This window comes from Colossoma macropomum, unplaced genomic scaffold (assembly GCF_904425465.1).
Source record: "Colossoma macropomum unplaced genomic scaffold, Colossoma_macropomum, whole genome shotgun sequence".
Lineage (NCBI taxonomy): Eukaryota > Metazoa > Chordata > Actinopteri > Characiformes > Serrasalmidae > Colossoma > Colossoma macropomum.
The window spans coordinates 6,759,410-6,779,603 of NW_023494798.1; the positions used below are offsets into that span (position 1 = coordinate 6,759,410).

General features: G+C 38.5%; 1 protein-coding gene and 1 pseudogene across 1 annotated transcript; both read left to right on the forward strand.

The window, feature by feature from the left end:
* The first annotated feature begins 5,537 nt into the window (after nt 1-5,537).
* On the forward strand, nt 5,538-9,893 carry LOC118818531 (annotated as a pseudogene).
* Nucleotides 9,894-13,808: 3,915 nt separating this feature from the next.
* On the forward strand, nt 13,809-20,152 carry LOC118818532 (extracellular calcium-sensing receptor-like). The gene is made up of 7 exons (XM_036585779.1): nt 13,809-13,900; nt 15,559-15,741; nt 15,926-16,226; nt 16,343-17,119; nt 17,896-18,120; nt 19,014-19,137; nt 19,239-20,152. Exons 1-7 carry the CDS (start codon nt 13,809-13,811, stop codon nt 20,150-20,152), a joined length of 2,616 nt encoding a protein of 871 aa, XP_036441672.1.
* Nucleotides 20,153-20,194: the final 42 nt, after the last annotated feature.

The following is a 20,194-nucleotide window of genomic DNA, read 5'->3' on the forward strand; positions in this document are numbered from 1 at the left end:
TAGGCAAAAACGTAAGGTTAAGGGAGGACTTAGCATGGCTTAAAATTCGCTAGCTTAGCTAACTTAGCCTGCTAGCCAGTTTAGTTTAAACCGACGCAGATATAAAGTACACATAACGATACTCAGTCAGATAATCACTAAACTTACTAAAGCTGACCGCAGTGTTTTAATTGTAAAGGTGAGAGTTTTAATATAGTGTGTCCTTCATAAGTATCTATCATGGTGAGGTCCTCACTAAGTTTGCTCATGAACACAACCATTAGCTAACGTTACTGTCGAACTAGCCTGCTAGCTAGCCTAGCTAGCTAAGTAACGGCGCCATTTTCTGAAGTTCACTGCAGACGAGTGCGTTTAGCTGCTGTGTCATCGTACAAGTACACGGTAAAATATTGTTTAGATGGCTGTAGATGCACACAACACAGTGTTGGATATAACGTTGATGAAAACGTACAGTTAAGGGACGACTAGCCTAGTATAAGTTTGTGAGGGGCTCAATTCAACGCATATTGGAAGTAAACAGACCTAGCTGGCGTTAGCTAGTTGTGTGTCCTTGATGTGACCTGTGATAATCTTCTCCCGCGGAGGAGGCTGTGCTCGCTTCGCCTGTGATTTTGGATGTGATATTTGGGTACTAGGTGTCCACAAACCTGTGTAATTTCAGCCTTAGTTAGCTAGCTAGCTAGCTCCACTGAACCTGGAGTTTGGATATGGAGCCTGCTAATGCTATTGTAGCTAGCGTTAGCTTAGCAAACATAGCATTAGCAGCTAATAGGTTACAGACATCAGCTAACTGGTTTAATTCCAACGTTTATCCATTTAACACTTAATGCTCTGTTCGATGAACCCAGTTTGCAATGTACTGTTTCAACATGGACTCTGATACCATTAGCGCAGCTAGCTCACGTTAGTTAGCTAAGCAAATGTTAGTGTTAGCAGCTAACTGGCCAGCTTAGCTAGTAGGCTACAAGCACCACGAAGCAGGTTTAAGATTAATTTCAGCTTTCTGTTCCTTCAACACCATCGCTCGACTTTGCTCTATCAGAATTGTCAGTGGAGATTCACTTTGGCATAATAGAATCCGTTATCTTGTTAATTAGCAAGCTAATGCTAACTGTTCAGCCCTGTAGTGGAAAAGAGGTTTATGTTTGGCCTATAAGAGCAGAGTGTCATTAATCATTATTATAATCAGAATATTATTTTGTATATAAGATGGTGCACACACACACACACACACACACACTCACACATGTATTTTGCTTATGTGGCTCCCCTGTCATTGTTACCAAAATCGGGTTTTCCTTATGTTTAGTCAAACTGCATTTATGTTAAACATCATGGTCTTCAAATGCCAAGTGGTAGAAGTAATTATTATACATTGATTTTGATGCTCAATAATGCACAAACCCTAGACAGGGAATCCTGATAGCCATATTGATTAAAAGAACATTGATGTGACTTAAATATCATAATTGGTTTCAAACTAAAATAGTGTTCACAGGATTAAACCAAATAGCTAAATATGAGTAAAATAATATATATTATTGTAAGACTATTAAATTATAGCCAAAATAACGCACTGTTATGTCCTTCCACATGGTGAGATAAAATATTAAGGTAAAGCGATAAAACATTAAAGTAAATTAATCTGGGCCATTACTTAAGACTTAATTAATTGTGATTAAAGGCACACGTTTAAGTGAATGTGTTTATAATTGCAGTGTTCTGTTTGAAGCTTGTTGTTGTATGTAAAGTTACATTTTAGCTTGTGTTGCCTGCAAGACAAGCCATAATGTATTGATTATTTATTATATTATTTTGTAGGTGTTTAAATAGATGGAACATTAATAAGTGTAGCTGAAGTTTAATTTGTGAAAATTAACATTTAAAATTGTACATTAATAAATGCTCTGTGATATAATTAAGCTGTTGTACATAATAAACAATGAGTATCTATTTGGAAATACATCAAAATTTAATAGTTTTACTGGAAAGTTATTTAACAATCTACATAATTTAATGAAATAGCATGAACATGATCAAATTTAGTTAAAATTACACCAAGGAAATTTTACAAAATATAATTAAGCTGACAAAACTTACAAGCAATGAGTAAATGTCATCAGAAAGGCATCAAATTTGAGTTGTTTTAACTAAAAAAAAGTTATCTACAATCTACATAATTTGCTTAAGTAGAAAGAACATGATTCATTTTAGTTAAAGTTACTGAAGTTATTGAAGTAAATCCTGCAAAATATAGTTAAGTTGACATTGCTTATAGATAATGAGTAAATGTTACTCAAATTATATATCTGAATGTAGATAATTTAATTTCGTACAACAGTTTGACGAAAAAAATTTAAGTAAATTCAAAGAGTCATTTTTTTGAGTGTATAGGGGGGCATTAGTGCACATAGCATGGATAAAGTGCACATCTGTAAAGGCACCATTAATGCTGAACGATATATACATGTTTTGGCAAAATATGCTGCCATCCAGATGATGTCTTTTCCGTGGAAGGCCTTGCTTATTTCAGCAAGACAGTGCAAAACCACATTCTGCATTACAACAGCATAGCTCTGCATTAAAAGAGTCCTGGTCCTAAACTGGCCTGTCTGTAGTGCAGACCTGTCACCACTGATAACATTTGGGGTATTATGAAATGAAAAATACGACAAATGAGCCCCAGAACTATTCAGCAGCTGAAATTCTATATCAAACAAGAACAGGAAAACATTTCACTTTCAAAACTACAGCAGTTGGTCTCCTCAGTTCCCAAACGTTTAACGAGTGTTGTTAAAAGAAGAGGTGATGCAACACAGTGGTAAACATGTCCCCGTCCCAACATAGCAAACGTATTGCTTCCATCAAATTCAAAATGGGCATATATTTTTCAGAAAACAATACAATTTCTCAGTTTCAACATTTGATTTGTTGTCTTTGTACTATTTTCAAAGAAATATAAGGTTTAAATGATCTGCACATCATTGCATTTTGTTTTTATTTACATTTCGCACGAAGTTCCAACTTTTTTGGAAATGGGGATGTACATCAGAATGAAATGCTTATAATCGCTTTTACAGTCTATTGCTTATTACATGCAATATTAAACCAGTAATGGGAGACCTCTATCTAATCAAGACTTGGTGGTTGGCCCTCTCTCTCTCCCCATTACTCAGTATCAATGCTACCCTAAGTACCTGCTCTGATCACACATGCCAGGCCTTATCACTCAACATGTGCTCAACATCTCTAATGCCCTTGGGGCTCAATAAGCAAATGCCTGCAACAATATTCCATCCAAAATCTATCAGAAAGTGCCAATTCCTTTACCCCAGCGATAGGAAAGCCCCCTGTAAATGCTTTTTAATTGCTTATCTTCCATTTGACTTACATTCTATTAATACCTATTAAATTGACCAACCTTGACCAAATCTCATCTGAAACCCTAACCTTTAAACCTTCAAAACCTGTTACGAATACTAATCCTAACACTAATTTCACACTGTGGTCAGTATTACTACATGTTAAGGCTTAGGATAAGAATGATGCTTAAGTTTACGTTATTGATTGATGTTAAAGTAAAGGTTATAATAAATTTAGGTAAATTACATAGACAATTTTTAGAATGTAAATTAGATGCAAGATGGGACCAACTCCATATTAATGCCCATGGATTTAGAAAGAGATATTCAACAAGCACACATGGAAATGATGTTTAGGTTTATCCAGGCTTTTTCCCAAGTTTGGTCAAGGCCAGTTTCCATCCACTAGCTATGGTCTCACTTTATTTGGAAAGACCGCATTGATTGTTTAATTCATTAACAAAGAATCTCTTGAAAGTCAGTTGATTCTCCATTTTTGTGAGAGTAATTTTTTTTTGGTTAAAATAATTGGTCAATCAGTGGCACTAGACTTAATACAGCTCTTTATGGGAGTGCAGGAAGCAATAGCAAAACTGTTGCAAGTCACATTTTAACACTCATCAAACAGACTAAAGATCAGTCTGGACCCATGTTAGTGACATATGCAACGTGTTTTAATCACCCATGGCAAAAATGATTTATTTTGATTCAGATAAATTATATGCATCTATGTTTTTCAGTACATAGTGTTAACTTTAAGGAAAACATTTTTTTAATATTAACTAGAAGTTGTTGATTTAGGCTGCCCTTGATACACGTTATGGATTAGTGTGATTAGAAATCTAATCAGACCGTGCTATGTAAGTTAACACATGAATGTATTCAACAGTTAAAGGTAATTAGTTACCATGATAGATGATTATAGCTAATTTTTGACAAACTACATAGACAAAAAATATTGAGGCATCTCTTAAAGTGGAACGACCCCGATTTTGCAAAATTTCTTAATCATTCAATGGTTTAGATGTAAACAAAATCATTCCAAGTGGTTTGGTGTGAAATGTTCCTTTCTAGAGAAATTTACTGAGTCAGAATTGTTCACCATTACAGTACTAGGAACCAGACGTCCAAAGCATTTAATGGCTCTAAAAGCTACATCCCGCTATGTTATCACACAAAATGGTTATAAGTGCGTTGCTTGATACTTGAGACATTGTTTTGTTATAGTTTTGTCAAAAAGGTTTTTGGCCTAAAACGTATTTTAATATAAACTGTTACTCCAGATCACTTCCGTGTTTCCTGTCAAAACCGCAATCTCAACTGAGATCAATGTACGCATGCTAACGTGCCTTTGTAGCCTGTAGCTACAGCCGTTCAATACATCTTTTTAACCTTTTCACTTTCCATAGTTCCAGTGTTGCTTGGAGTTGTTATCCATTCAGTGAATGCGCGCGCCCGAGGACCTGATTTGTCAAAGAGAACGTGGATTTGAGGGGGGAACTAAATCTGATCAGAGCAGAGCTAGAGTGCTACGACTAGGAATTGCGCAAATGTGTGATTGTAATGCCACGAAACTGTGGCGCAAACGCAAAGACACGTTTAGCGTTTGAATTTGAATTATCTTTTAAATGATGCACGTTTGGAAATAAAATTATAAATATAAAATTCAGACATATTTAAATTTACGATTTGATTTGAAATGTATCGGGAACATGCTTCCATACCATTATACTCGCAATGGACGGAGTACAAATTTGCGCAATTTCAGTATCAACTCCCCAGTGCGCACGCGCAACTCTGAATACGGTCCATGATCACTTAATCCAATTCACCATAAGTCAATACATCAAACATAAACAAATAAAGCAGTTCTGTCGATTAGGGTAATTAATATTCAAGACATGACGACGCCTCCTGAGTGTGAGCTCACACCCACAGAGCATCATATAACAAGGTGGGAATTTAAATGCAGTCACTCTGGCCTTCAGAGGGAAGAAAAATACCGAGCATGCCATGCAGCTCACTTCAGTTGTAATGATGCTTGAATTTATGCTGTGGTCAACCGGGCTAAGCCCAGCAACATGTGAAGTTGATCCGGTCAGCTGTAGGCTGTGGACTGAACCTCAGATGCCTGTTTTTTCAATGAATGGAGATTTTGTGATTGGGGGGATTTTCTCCGTTCATTACTACATGAGATCAGAGCAGAACATCTACACGAGACCGCCACTACAGCCACAGTGCTCTGGGAGGTCTGTCTGTGAGTGTGGAGTGAACAGTGTTAGGAGCATTACAGAGAAAATATAATCAAATTATCATGTTTTGCATACATGCGCTGCTTAGTGAGTTAGTGACATTTAACAATATTTGGTAGAAAAAAAATCGAACCTTATGTTGTGTAAATGTTACATGCTTTATGTTTCTGAACAGTATGAATTTCATGGAGCTGCGCTCCGCCCGTGCCATGGAGTTCACCATCCGCGAGATCAACAACAGAACAGATCTCCTGCCGGGAATCAAGTTAGGATACCAGATACACGACTCGTGCGCTGCAGTGCCGATGGCTGTTAAAGTTGCGTTTCAGTTTGCAAACGGCATGGAACCATTTTACAATGATACTGATTCCTGTTCAAAATCTGCAGCTGCTGCTGTTCCTGCTCTCGTGGGAGATTCTCCTTCCACCTCATCAATGAGTATGGCCAAAATGCTGGGTCTTTTTGGAATTCCACAGGTGATTTTAGCTTGCACCGAAAGGTGCCAAATTAATAATTTGTGTTTAGGAATAACTGAAGAATCATAACACATCGCAAAAATGAGTGCTAGATTTCAAAAAGTCTTCTCAAGTAATGCATCTTTTACCTTTTTTATTCTGAATAACAGGTTAGTTACTACGCAACCTGCGCATGTCTGAGCGATAAGCGTCAGTATCCTGCCTTCTTCAGGACCGTGCCTAGTGACCACCACCAAGCGGCCGCACTAGCAAAAATAGTCAAGCATTTTGGCTGGACATGGATTGGGGCAGTGCGCAGCGACTCAGACTATGGAAATAATGGAATGGCGTCGTTTCTAAAGGCTGCGCAGGAGGAGGGCATCTGTGTGGAGTACTCCGAGTCCTACTACAGAACACAACCGCGCAGTAAACTGGAGAGAGTGGCAAACGTCATCCGCAGATCAACAGCCCGGGTAATAGTAGCCTTTCTTTCCTCCGGAGATATGAGGTTTCTGCTGGAGGAACTAGCAAGACAGCCGCCGCCTCCCCTTCAGTGGATCGGCAGCGAAGCGTGGATCACAGAGCCAGATATTCTGCGCTTTAACATGTGCGCTGGGGCGATAGGATTTGGTCTCCCCAACGCAGTGATTCCAGGTCTTCGTGAGTTTCTTCTGGATCTCTCTCCAGAACAAGCACTGAAATCGCCTCTGCTAACGGAGTTTTGGGAGAGCTCGTTCAGCTGTAGTCTAGAAGGCTCATCAGGGGTCGCGCGGGAATGTGACGGCAGCGAGGATATCCGCGCGCTGCAGAACCCATATACAGACACTTCGGAGCTGCGTGTGACTAACATGGTGTACAAAGCTACGTATGCCATAGCGCATGCCATCCACGGTGTTATCTGTAATGAGACTCAGTGTGACAAGAGCGCTAAATTCGCACCATGGCAGGTAAAAAACTGATGTGTTTAAAAACAGATTGCTCGCTTTATAAGTTGAAAAAGCACAACAAGACTTTGTTGTAAAAAGACTGCTGTATAAAGTATTGGCCATTGTACCACTGTGGTGGCTATTAGTATGTTTCAGTTCGAAAACCTGTCTTACTAGTCTTTCTACGACACGTAAAAGTATCAGTGTTTTAGTCTAATATTTATCAAATACAAAAACATATTTAACTAACCGTAGACTTTTCAGAAAGCTTTTTTTTTTTTTCTTTTTCAGAGATAGACGTAAAAGCAGTCATTTAAAAACACCTTTCTTTTTTTTTTTTTTTCCCTTAATGAATGAATTTTTATGTCTCTTTTCCACAACTGACAAAAATGTTGGGATAAATATTATTATAAGAAATATTTTTACATATTGCCAGTAATTTTAATCTAGCAATTTTACAATTGGAAATTAAAATCAAGCATCAAAATAGTAACTTCTTATAAAAAATAATTCTTCAGCATCTCTGAAGCCACTGCTGTGTCATTCTATTTTTCATCCACAGCATACATAAATCACTAAAATAAACATTAATAATAAAAGGTTATAGTAGTTTCATAATGGTTCATTTGGGAATAGAACAAAGAATAAATACACAACACCTGTTTTTCATTCTTGTTTTGAGCTCATTTTATGGTTTCAAAGTTGTAACACACTACTGGTCATAACAGTTGTTGACCTATATAACCTAATCACATTGTAGCACCAGGTCAGTATTCATCATTGCAAAATTAGTATTCCACTAATGCAGTGAAGCAGCTGATTCACAGTTTGTTAAATTTAATGTACCACTGCAGATACTCGACCAGCTCAAGAGAGTGAACTTCACTACAAAGAATGGTTATCAGGTTTCATTTGATTCCAGTGGTGATCCTGTGGCCGCTTATGAGCTCATAAACTGGCAGGTTAAGAAAGACGGCACAATGAGTTTTGTCACTGTGGGCCACTATGACTCATCCAGACCAAGAGGCCAGGAGTTCAGTATGAGCAGAGCTATCAGCTGGGTGGGGGGACAGACCAAGGTACAGTACAACACCTCCACTACTCTGATTGAAACATGCATTCATTAGCAGAACAGAAAATAATTAAGATAATCACTCTTACATCTTTTTTTCCTGTAATTAAATACAGATTAAAAGTTAATCATACACATGTAGTTTAAAAGCATAATAGTTGTAGGACTGAGAAAAGTGATGAAAGTCAAAATATTTATTAACTTCACTGTTTAACTAAGTTGATGTAATTGACGCTTCAAGGTAATTACAACTCAAAATTATGTGAGATGTTACTCAAACATTTTGTGGAAACTGACTGCCTTAAATTGAGTACCACTGACTTGAAAGAAAGATATATGATTAAACAGTTACAGTAACTTTTGTCGATTGCTGTACATACACTTGACTAATGACATTTGCATCAAAGAAGGATGACATGCTCTATAAAGAAACATCAGCAGACTATGACACAATCAGTATCACAGAGGATTTGATTGCTTTTGTTTGCTAATGCTTGCATAAATACATGCCACAACAAATTATTTACCTTCATAGTAGTGATACATGCAGGACTAGTAAACTGCAACACAAAGCACCATAATGGAAAATACAATATAAATTGTAATAAACATTCCAGTATGTTCAATTCAATTAATGTATTTTGTGAACTTCAGGTGCCAAGATCTGTGTGCAGTGAGAACTGTCCTCCAGGAACCAGGAAGGCTGTGCAGAAAGGAAAGCCAGTCTGCTGCTATGACTGTATACCATGTGCAGAAGGAGAGATCAGTAACAAGACAGGTTGGATATCACAATAAAGTGGGAAATTTTGTTGGGGACAGTCATAGTTTAATTTAATGTTCTGTTTACTACCTTACAGTTCTTCTAATATAATATTATATGCTTTTTTACATATGCCTTTCAAATCTCTTAGACTCTTTGAACTGTGTGCGCTGCCCTCCTGAGTTCTGGCCCAACACCCAGCGAGACAGCTGCCTCCCCAAGCCTGTGGAGTTTCTGTCCTGGGACGACACTCTGAGCATCATCCTGACAGTGTTCTCCATCACTGGGGCCTTCATAGCTGTATGTGTGATTGCTGTCTTCTACAAACACAGAACTTCTCCCATCGTCCGAGCCAACAACTCAGAGCTGAGCTTCCTGCTGCTCTTCTCACTGACTCTGTGTTTCCTCTGCTCACTTACTTTCATTGGTCAGCCCTCTGAGTGGTCCTGTATGCTGCGTCACACAGCGTTTGGGATCACCTTCGTCCTCTGCATCTCCTGTGTTCTGGGGTAAAACAATAGTGGTGTTAATGGCCTTCAGAGCTACACTTCCAGGCAGTAATGCCATGAAATGGTTTGGGCCTCCACAGCAGAGACTCAGTGTTCTCACCTTCACTCTCATACAGGTCCTTATTTGTGTTCTTTGGTTGACAATATCTCCTCCTCTCCCCTTCAAAAATCTAAAGCAATACAAGGAAAGGATAATACTGGAATGTGGATTAGGTTCAGCTATAGGTTTCTGGGCTATGCTTGGTTATATAGGATTTCTGGCTCTTTTGTGTTTTATTTTGGCTTTTCTAGCACGGAAGCTGCCTGATAACTTTAATGAAGCCAAGTTCATCACATTCAGCATGCTGATATTCTGTGCAGTGTGGGTTACCTTTATCCCAGCTTATGTCAGCTCTCCTGGAAAGTTCACTGTAGCTGTAGAGATATTTGCTATTCTGGCCTCAAGCTTTGGTTTGTTTACTTGCATTTTTGCTCCCAAGTGTTTCATAATCATGTTTCGGCCAGAGCAGAATACCAAAAAACACCTCATGGGTAAAGTTCCATCCAAATCTCTTTGAGACTCTCCCAAAAATACAGCCAGGGCCATAACTAGGATAATAATTTTAATGAGCTCCTTTTTGCAGAAATGTGACCTACATCTCATAGTGAATAACCGCCAAATATGAGTGTTACACCAACTGTAATTTCTCCTTCATTTCTTTCTTTTTTTTGTTTAACAAAATCTTTTTTACCCTTCCATAACTGTTATGCTTGTTTTATTTCATTTGTTCCTTCCCCAGCTCCTCCTGTCTTCAATAAACTATCACAGCTTCATAAACTGATTTGACTCCAGATACCCTTTTTAAGTTTAAGTTAAGTTAATTAATAATTTAACTCTTTATTAATATGTTTATTTTCAGCTGAAAATACATATTGGAACCTACACTAAATCAAGTGATAATTTCAAATAGATTTTATTTCATATACCTCTCTCTCTTTTGCTGCTTGTCTCTTTTGCATATCTGTCCTCACAGATCACTGAAAAAGCACATATTAAACACTCATTATAAAAGGCTGTCTTTACCAAACCCCAGCTAATGGGAAAGGTAGTTACTCATACAGGAGCAAGATAAAATACAGACTAATGTACTCCCTGATTTTTTAATAATGTTGGCTACATTATACTGTACCATCAATATCCTGATTAATAGTGAACTTTCTCATGTCAATTGTATTATGTTATGTCTAGGTAACAAAATACAGCTTTACTTTCTCATTTAATTACTAACATAGCCAACTATGGAGCTAGTAGCCTAAATTAAGTAGCAACTGGAACTAGACTAAAGTATGCTGATTTAGCTAGCAATGTTGTGAGTGATCCAAAGAAAACATTAGGGCTGCACCACAGCTGTTCTGAAGTCAGCTGAGAACCTCTCACTGCTTATTGTGTAGTTTAATCACTTGTTCCACACTGAATCTAATAAAAACCTTCAGAAACGTCTGAAGACCTTGGTGTCCTAATGCTAGTCATGAACATGACAGGTGCTGCTAATGTAGCCACTGAAGCAACTGCGGACAGCAACAATTGCTAAGCAGTGTTTGGAGGGTTTAGAAAACAAAGCTTAGCAGATTTTGTTTGGCCATAATACAGGGATAGAGTTCACAGAAAACAAATCAAATTTCATCATCCATGTGGCACAATAAATATTCTGTCCTCGTTTGATTGCGTGGCCTGTGATTTTCATAATAGTGCTGATTTCTACTTTTAATTTAATAAGTGGAGGAAAAAAAAAAACCCTCCCAAAATCATCGAGATCCGGAACTCGGTGTCCTCATAGCTAGTTACAGCCATGCATGTAGCACTATATTTTAGCACCTTAGATAAAATGTTCTGATTTATTGTTGTTTGTCACAGCAAGAAGGGCCTGGGTTCCATTCCTGGCCGGGCGACCGGGGTCCTTTCTCTGTGGAGTTTTCCCCGTGTCTGCATTGGTTTCCTTACACAGTCCAAAGACATGCGGTCAGGCCAATAGGACATGCTAAATTGTCCCTAGGTATGAGTGAATGGTTATGGATTCCTTATGTCCATTTTGAGAATGTATAGTTTATTACATGTGATATTAAACAAATGTTAGTCTTCTAACTAGTTGAGACTTGATGGATAGGGCGTCCCACTTTCTTTCTCCATCACTCAGTGCAATGCAATTCTATGCAGCTTCTGTTAGCTGAGATAACGGAGTTGTTGCCTGCTCGTTGAGCACAGGCATAGTAGGCATTTTAAAAGTGTGGGCAAATTTTCAAGACTGATTGTTCAAAGATGGCACAGGCTCACTTCTAAACCAAAATGGTAGGTCACTTCTAGCCTTCAAAACTTCAGAACAGTTTAAGGTACAAACATGATCCACATATCAAGACATTCAGCAGACCCACCCCTAACTAGCAAGCATGACTTCATCAAGCTCAGACATCAGCATCAGTGATTAATTCGGCTCAGAAAATTACCTATAATCCTGATATTATTGCTCTGCTATTTGGCCTTCATATTCCAATAAAAAAAGGCGACAAAAGGCATAAAAGGCGATAAAACTGCAGTGTCCCATTCAACACAATGGGTGCACTTTCCCTCTTTCCCTCAGACAAACAGGCCCTAAAACACATTTTAACAGATGAATAACAATAAATATGATGAATATTATAAAATTTATAATATCTAGTTCTGTCTTTCAGTTTACATTGATTTTGAGTTTTAAAAATACCTGATATTAAATATGCAACTCAATTTGTAATTAAAAATAAAGCCTGTCTTGCTGTGTATCAGAGTTTTAGCACTCAGTCTGAATCCAAGAGAACAGAAAATCAGTAAAAAAAACTGTCCGACTTATGCTAATTGTTTATTTTTGCTCATAATAACCAATAGAATGAATCACCATCAAAATGATTACACTTTCAGCTCACAGACACCCAGACTAACAATCTCTGAAAAAGATAACTAAAATTCTTTGTTTTCAAGATCTCTATAATTAAAAAAATACAAAATTTTGCAGGCACTAGGTATATTTTTGATCAGAAATGGCCCCAATTCCTAAGGATATCAAATTTCTGTTAGAATTTACATGTGAAACAATGGCATATCTGAGTAGCCCAGGGTCTCCTGAAAATAACAACATATGGCATGTGTGACTGTCACATGTAAATGCTTTATAATTCCATTTGTAATTGTAATTGACCCAAAATACCAAAATCCCCAAAACTTTAGGGTTCTAAAGATTAAACTAGTTAGCCCATATGCTGAGATGGGAAACATGAGCAGTGTTACTGCTACCTTCATTGAATCTTGGGAATGTTTATACAACAGCTGTACATTTTTACTGACAAAGAAGATGACAATTCTTATATGCTCACAGAAACTCGAAGTGTGATAGTCACTGGCCAAAATACATTAAAAGAGCTGTTGAATTCAGGTTCTACACCAGGCACAATCAGTGAAGAGGTTGAAGTGAAACTGAGGGATGATGGTGTTCTTGCTTACTCACCACCAGCACCTAGTAACATTGTGCTCATCGGTTGTGGTGGTTTAACTAACTTGTGCTGCGATTTAACACCAAGCTGGCTGATGTGACTTTTTGTATTGGTGTTGACCTACCAGTCATTCAGGGTCTATCTCAGAGTCACTCTGTCCCCTCATACCTTGAAACCCAAAAGGGGTGTCATCACCTGATATTAAGCAGCTGCTTACGGATTGTGGGTAGGGTGATATTGACATTGATGCTTGCAAAGTTTTAGAAAATTGGAAAGCTAAGCTCACTGAGCTGCTGTTGGAATTTCAAGATGTCTTCTCTAAAGGACGGCTGAACTGTGGCAAAGCAAAATATTTTGTACATTGGATTTGTCTCTCTAAAGACTGTCCTTTTGGGCTTCCATATGGGAGAGCTCCTCCTACTTAATGTCACAATTAGCAAGTATTAACAGGTATTAGCAAATCATTGAAGGAATATGCCTTACCACTCCTTGGGGCAGTCATGGGCTGGCCGTTAGGGAACTAACCTTGTGACTGGAAGGTCGCCGGTTCGATCCCCTGAGCCAACAGTACGTGCCCTTGAGCAAGGCACCTAATCCCTGGGCGCTGCGGATAGGGCTTCCCACCGGGCAAGTGTGCTCACCAGTGTGTATGTGGTGTTTCACTGCACGGATGGGTTAAAACGTGGAGGTGAAATTACCCCGTTGTGGGACCAATAAGGGTCACTTAATTTAATAATAAGGGTCACTAATCTAATCTAATCCTCATGATCTGGAAGAAAAGTGGCAATCTAAAGACCAATTTCCATCAAAGTCAAGACCACTAAGGACATTATGGTGGAGAATGGCTTCAAACAATCATAGAAATGAATCAGATTCTTTTTGGGTATAGTGTTACTATAAATAATAAAAATATTATGTATAAATATATAACTGCAAAACCCTAACTGCTGGCCAAAAGCAAGAAAATAAAGACAATGGAGGTTAAACCTAATGACTGGACACCAGCTTATGGGGCAGCATTGGAGGGACCAAAGAAAGCACTTATCGCTGGTCAACCAGAGACACAGTATTGTATTTCTACATCACAGTAAACTAATCACCAAGCTATAGTGGTGAGGAGTTTAAGCTGTAAGCGAACCCTAGACCACTGATTTCAGGAGGACCAGAAATTGGCTCTCTGGACTGCTCTCAGGCTTGAAAATAGCCTTCACATTTAGCCAAATGTACCAAACTCATAAAGCAAGCAGTCCTGGGTCTGGATAAAAGCCCTAGTATGAAACTGGGATGACTGAGTTCTCTTTAAATACTTTCAACGCACTTGCAAAAGTCAGATTCCTCTGATTGTAGGGGTCTGAAGCACAACTGATGTTTGAAAATGTCCTTCTGCACATTGATTGCAATTACACAATGTTTCCACCAGAGAAGTCTCTAAATCCCCAAATCCTACACAGTCTTGCTTTAAAAGCCTATCACCAGTGCTCTTACTAATTCCTGAGAGAAATGCTGTGCTCAGGTACATTGCAATAAGGAACTATGCTGTGAATCTTAAGTTTAAATCATTTTTTAAATAACAATACACCACTTACCTGCACTTTATGTTATTCATTTTTAAAAGAGTCTAGACTTCACATTTCTAAGCATGACATTTTACACCAATGATATTGATTTCACTACTTATTATTATAACAAGCTTTGCATTTCAATTCTGTACTGGTAGTTCACAAAACGCATGAACATATGAGTGAACATACTTGGAACAGATTTTATGTACCAACCCCATCGTCAGAAAAGCTGGGACAGTTTGTAAAATGCAATGGAAACAAGAACCTGTGATTTGTTAATTACCTTGAACCTTTATTGAACTGACAAAAGAAAAGATTTCCAATGTTTTCACTGACCAAAGTTTTGTAAACGTAAACAAATCAATAAATTTGCCTGCAAGACACTCAAAAAAGTTGGGACAGATGCATGTTTGCCATCATTCGGGAGCTGAGGATATTAATTGTTGCAGTTTTGCAAGCGTTTTTTTTTTTTATTATTATTTATTGTTATTATTTTTTTTTACCATCCCGACTCACTACAAGATTTGAGCTGCTCAAGAGTCCATGGTAGTCGTCTGATTCTTCACTTCATGGTGCATCACACATTTCAATAGGAGACAGATCTGGACTGCAGACAGGCCAGTCAAGCACACACACACTGTTCAGTGAAGCCACATGTTGTACCACATGCAGAATGAGGCCTGGCATTGTCTTGCTGAAAAAAAATATAGACTTTGCGGGAAAAGACAACATTTAATTTAGCCACAATGTGATAAAATATTACATATTATTGCTGAAAATGTTATAACAATGTTAGTTACAACATTTCATTGCACTTTTATGCAAATAATTGGGTTTTAGCACATGTTTGTCTCAGTTAAGAGAACAAAAATCTGGGATTATTACAGTTTTGGGGAAATTATTACAATATTAAGTGCAACACAGCCTATGACTATTTGCATCAATACACCAGAGACACACAACTTCAAAATGTCTTGAAGTATAATTACTTTTCAAGACATAACCACACCTCCTGAGTCTGAGGTCACACCCACAGGCCATCCTAACAAGGTGGCTATTTAAAGTCAGTCAGCCTGGCCTTTAGAGGGCTGAGAACTACCGAGCATATCATGCCGCTCATTTTAATTTTCATAATGTGTGTGTCAGTACTGTGGTTAACTAGGCTGAGTCCAGCAGCTCCTAAAGCTGACCTGGTTGGCTGCGGGCTGTGGGCTGAGCCTCAGGTGCCTGGTCTTTATATGAATGGAGACTTTGTGATTGGGGGTGTTTTCGCCATTCATTACAACATGAGATTAGAGCAGAACACCTACACCAGACAGCCACTCCAGCTACAGTGCTCTGGGAGGTCTGTCTGTGAGTGTGGAGTAAATAGTTGCCGAGAGCTTTGCAGAGAAATTATAATATTCAACTTTCTACTTTTCTACTGTCATGCACTATGTAGTGAGATAATAACGACTGAACATATTTTGAAAAAAGAAAAAAGAAATTAATATTGTGTAAATGCTTTTATATGTTATGTTTGTAAACAGTATGAATTTCAGGGAGCTGCGCTTCGCCCGTGCCATGGAGTTCACCATCCGCGAGATCAACAACAGAACAGATCTCCTGCCGGGAATCACGTTAGGATACCAGATACACGACTCGTGCTCTGAAGTGCCGATTGCAATCAAACTCGCATTTCAGTTTGCAAACGGCATGGAACCATTTTTCAATGATACTGATTCCTGTTCAAAATCTGCAGCCGCCGCTGTTCCTGCTCTCGTGGGAGATTCTCCTTCCACCCCCTCAATTAGCATGGCCAGAATACTGGGTCGTTTTGGAATCCCACAGGTGAGTGTGGGCTGCAAAGTTAACTAAAAAACTATATCATGTCCCATAAATAAGCACTAGAATTAAATAACACTTTTCAAGTAACGCTTTTTTTCCTTTTCTACGCTGAATAACAGGTGAGTCCCTACGCAACCTGCGCATGTCTGAGCGATAAGGGTCAGTATCCTGCCTTCCTCAGGACCATACCAAGTGACCACCACCAAGCGGCCGCACTAGCAAAAACAGTCAAGCATTTTGGCTGGACATGGATTGGGGCAGTGCGGAGCGACTCAGACTACGGAAATAACGGAATGGCGTCGTTTCTAAAGGCTGCGCAGGAGGAGGGCATCTGTGTGGAGTACTCCGAGTCTTTCTACAGAACACAACCGCGCAGTAAAATGGAGAGAGTGGCAAACGTCATTCGCAGATCAACAGCCCGGGTAATAGTAGCGTTTCTTCATGAAGGCGACATGAGATTTCTCATGGAAGAACTGACAAGACAGCCGCCGCCTCCCCTTCAGTGGATCGGCAGCGAAGCGTGGATTATAGATCCAGAACTTCTGCGCTTTAACATGTGCGCTGGGGCGATAGGATTTGGAATCCCCCAGTCGGTGATCCCAGGTCTCAGAGCGTTTCTTCTGGATCTCTCTTCAGAACAAGCACTGAAATCACATATATTAACGGAGTTTTGGGAGAGTTCGTTCAGCTGTAGCCTAAAAGGCTCCTCAGGGGTCGCGCGGCAATGTGACGGCAGCGAGGATCTCCGCGCGCTGCAGAACCCATATACAGACACGTCGCAGCTGCGCATCACTAACATGGTGTACAAAGCTACGTATGCCATAGCGCATGCCATCCACGGTGTTATCTGTAATGAAACGCAGTGTGACAAGAGCGTAAGATTTGCACCATGGCAGGTATAAAATTGCAAAAGCATGATTTAATATATATATATATATATATATATATATATATATATATATATATATATATATATATATATATATTCATTTAACAGGCTATACTAGCTATCCTACAATTGCGGTGGCAAACATAGTGGTCTGTTATTTTGATTTAATTTTAAAATCACTCACTGTTCCAAGAGTAACACCAATGACAGCCATTTTACGCCTTATGAAGGTGTCAGTGTTTTAACCAAATTCATCACAAATATAAAATCAGATTTATCCAACCATAGACTTTTCAGAGTTAGTGTTTCTTCTTTTGAGATATACGTGCATTAATCATTTAAAAAACGCCTTCCTGTCTTTTTTCCCTTAATGACGTATTTCTGTTTCACATCTAACAATAAAGCTTGGACAAGATTTATAATAAGAAATAATATTATACATTTACAATAATGTATAAAGTAAAAACTCAAGCATCGATGTTGTGGCTTCTCATAAAAATAATACTTCATCAGCCGAGAATCCACTGCAGCGACATACTATTTTTCAAGCACAATAGTTCACAAATATCTAAATTTAACATTTAAGAAAGAAGGAATTAGCATAGGATATGGTTGTAAAGTTGTGAAAAATAATTTGCCACTGCAATTGTCGAATTGCCCAAATAATCATTCACAATAATTCACCATATTCAGTAACAATTAAACAGTATTTTAGTTATGCATTGAAACAATTGATCCCAGTTCAGGTTAAGTTCACAGTTTTTCATATTATATTCACTGCAGATACTCGACCAGCTCAAAAGAGTGAACTTCACTACAAAGAATGGCTATCAGGTCTCGTTCGATGCCAAAGGTGATCCTGTGGCCGTCTACGAGCTCATTAACTGGCAGGTTAAGAAAGATGGTGGGTTGGGTTTCGTGACTGTGGGCCACTATGACTCATCCAGACCAAGAGGCCAGGAGTTCAGTATGAGCAGACCTATCAGTTGGGTGGGGGGACAGACTGAGGTACAGTACAACACTTCCAGGAGTCTTTGACCATAAATCTTGGTCAGTTAGCAGAACTCAAAATAATTAAGGCAGTTGCAGTAATTGTTGTTTAAACAACTTCCTTTTAAATGTTTTTAAAAAGCAACTTGCATCCAAGCAAGTTGAGGTTCATAAAATGAAGGTATAAATTAAAATACATAAAAAAAAATAAGAATAAAGAAACTCAAAATATTTATTCACTTTTCTAATTATTTAAGTCAGAGTAATCACAACTCAAAACTAATCACATGATTACAGAAAAAGAACAGTGGAAATTAATTGCTTTAATTAAACTTAGTACTACTAAAACAAACATGTAATGAAAGGACATATGGTGAAAGTAATTAAATTACAATTTTCTGTGCTTTGCTGTAAACACTAAGGGCAGCACTAAATTAATGTTGGCATCTAAGAACTCTGGACTGCTCCTAATATAAAAAAAAATAGACTTCAAAACATTCAGTATTCCAGAGGGCTTCATTGCCAAGTTGCTTACAATAAATTGTTAATATAATAAAATATCTAGTATGCATCCAAACCTAAACGTTAGTATGAACAAAATGCTTTATAACACAAATTGTATTTATTTAGTGATAACTGTTGAAAAAAAATGACCTAATTAACTGAAACTAACAAGCTGCATAAAATGTTCTCTTTGTAATTACAAGATGTCAGACATAAAATCCATTCAAATATCATTTAACTGTCTATTCCTCTATCATTAGTTTTCTCTAAATGCAACTCTTCTTGATTAAAAATTAGCAATTACTCCAACTACAAAAACGTCTGAAAAGAAAAGACATTCATCTTTCATTCATCTGACAATTTTTTTAAAGATCATGAATAATTTGTGTTTGTCTAATGTCTTTCAGGTGCCAAGATCTGTGTGCAGTGAGAGCTGTCCTCCAGGAACCAGGAAGGCTGTGCAGAAAGGAAAGCCAGTCTGCTGCTATGACTGTATACCATGTGCAGAAGGAGAGATCAGTAACAAGACAGGTTATGTATCAAAATACAGTTGGCAGTTTGATGGGAATGGTAGTAGTTTTATTCCATTCATTACCTTTCAAGTTTCTTATTATGTTTTTTCAATATGTTAGACTCTCTGAACTGTGTGCGCTGCCCTCCTGAGTTCTGGCCCAACACGCAGAGAGACAGCTGCCTCCCCAAGCCTGTGGAGTTCCTGTCCTGGAACGACACTCTGAGCATCATCCTGACAGTGTTCTCCATCTCTGGGGCCTTCATAGCTGTATGTGTGTCTGCTGTCTTCTACAAACACAGAGCATCTCCCATCGTCCGAGCCAACAACTCAGAGCTGAGCTTCCTGCTGCTCTTCTCACTGACTCTGTGTTTCCTCTGCTCACTTACTTTCATTGGTCAGCCCTCTGAGTGGTCCTGTATGCTGCGCCACATTACATTTGGTATCACTTTTGTCCTCTGCATCTCCTGTGTTCTGGGGAAAACAATAGTGGTGTTAATGGCCTTCAGAGCTACACGTCCAGGCAGTAATGTCATGAAATGGTTTGGGCCTCCACAGCAGAGACTCAGTGTTCTCACCTTCACTCTCATACAGGTCCTAATTTGTGTTCTTTGGTTGACAATATCTCCTCCTTTTCCACTGAAAAATCTAAGGCAATACAAGGAAAGGATAATCCTGGAATGTGGATTAGGTTCAGCTGTAGGTTTCTGGGCTGTGCTGGGTTATATAGGATTTCTGGCTCTTTTGTGTTTTATTTTGGCTTTTCTAGCTCGGAAGCTGCCTGATAACTTTAATGAAGCCAAGTTCATCACATTCAGCATGCTCATATTCTGTGCAGTCTGGATCACCTTTATCCCAGCTTATGCCAGCTCTCCTGGAAAGTTCACTGTAGCTGTAGAGATATTTGCTATTCTGGCCTCAAGCTTTGGTTTGATTACTTGTATTTTTGCTCCCAAGTGTTTCATAATCATGTTTAGACCAGAGCAGAATACCAAGAAGCACCTTATGGGCAATGATCCCTCCAAGGCTCGTTGAGACTTTCATACAAATTGAAATAGTGCACTATGATTTAACACC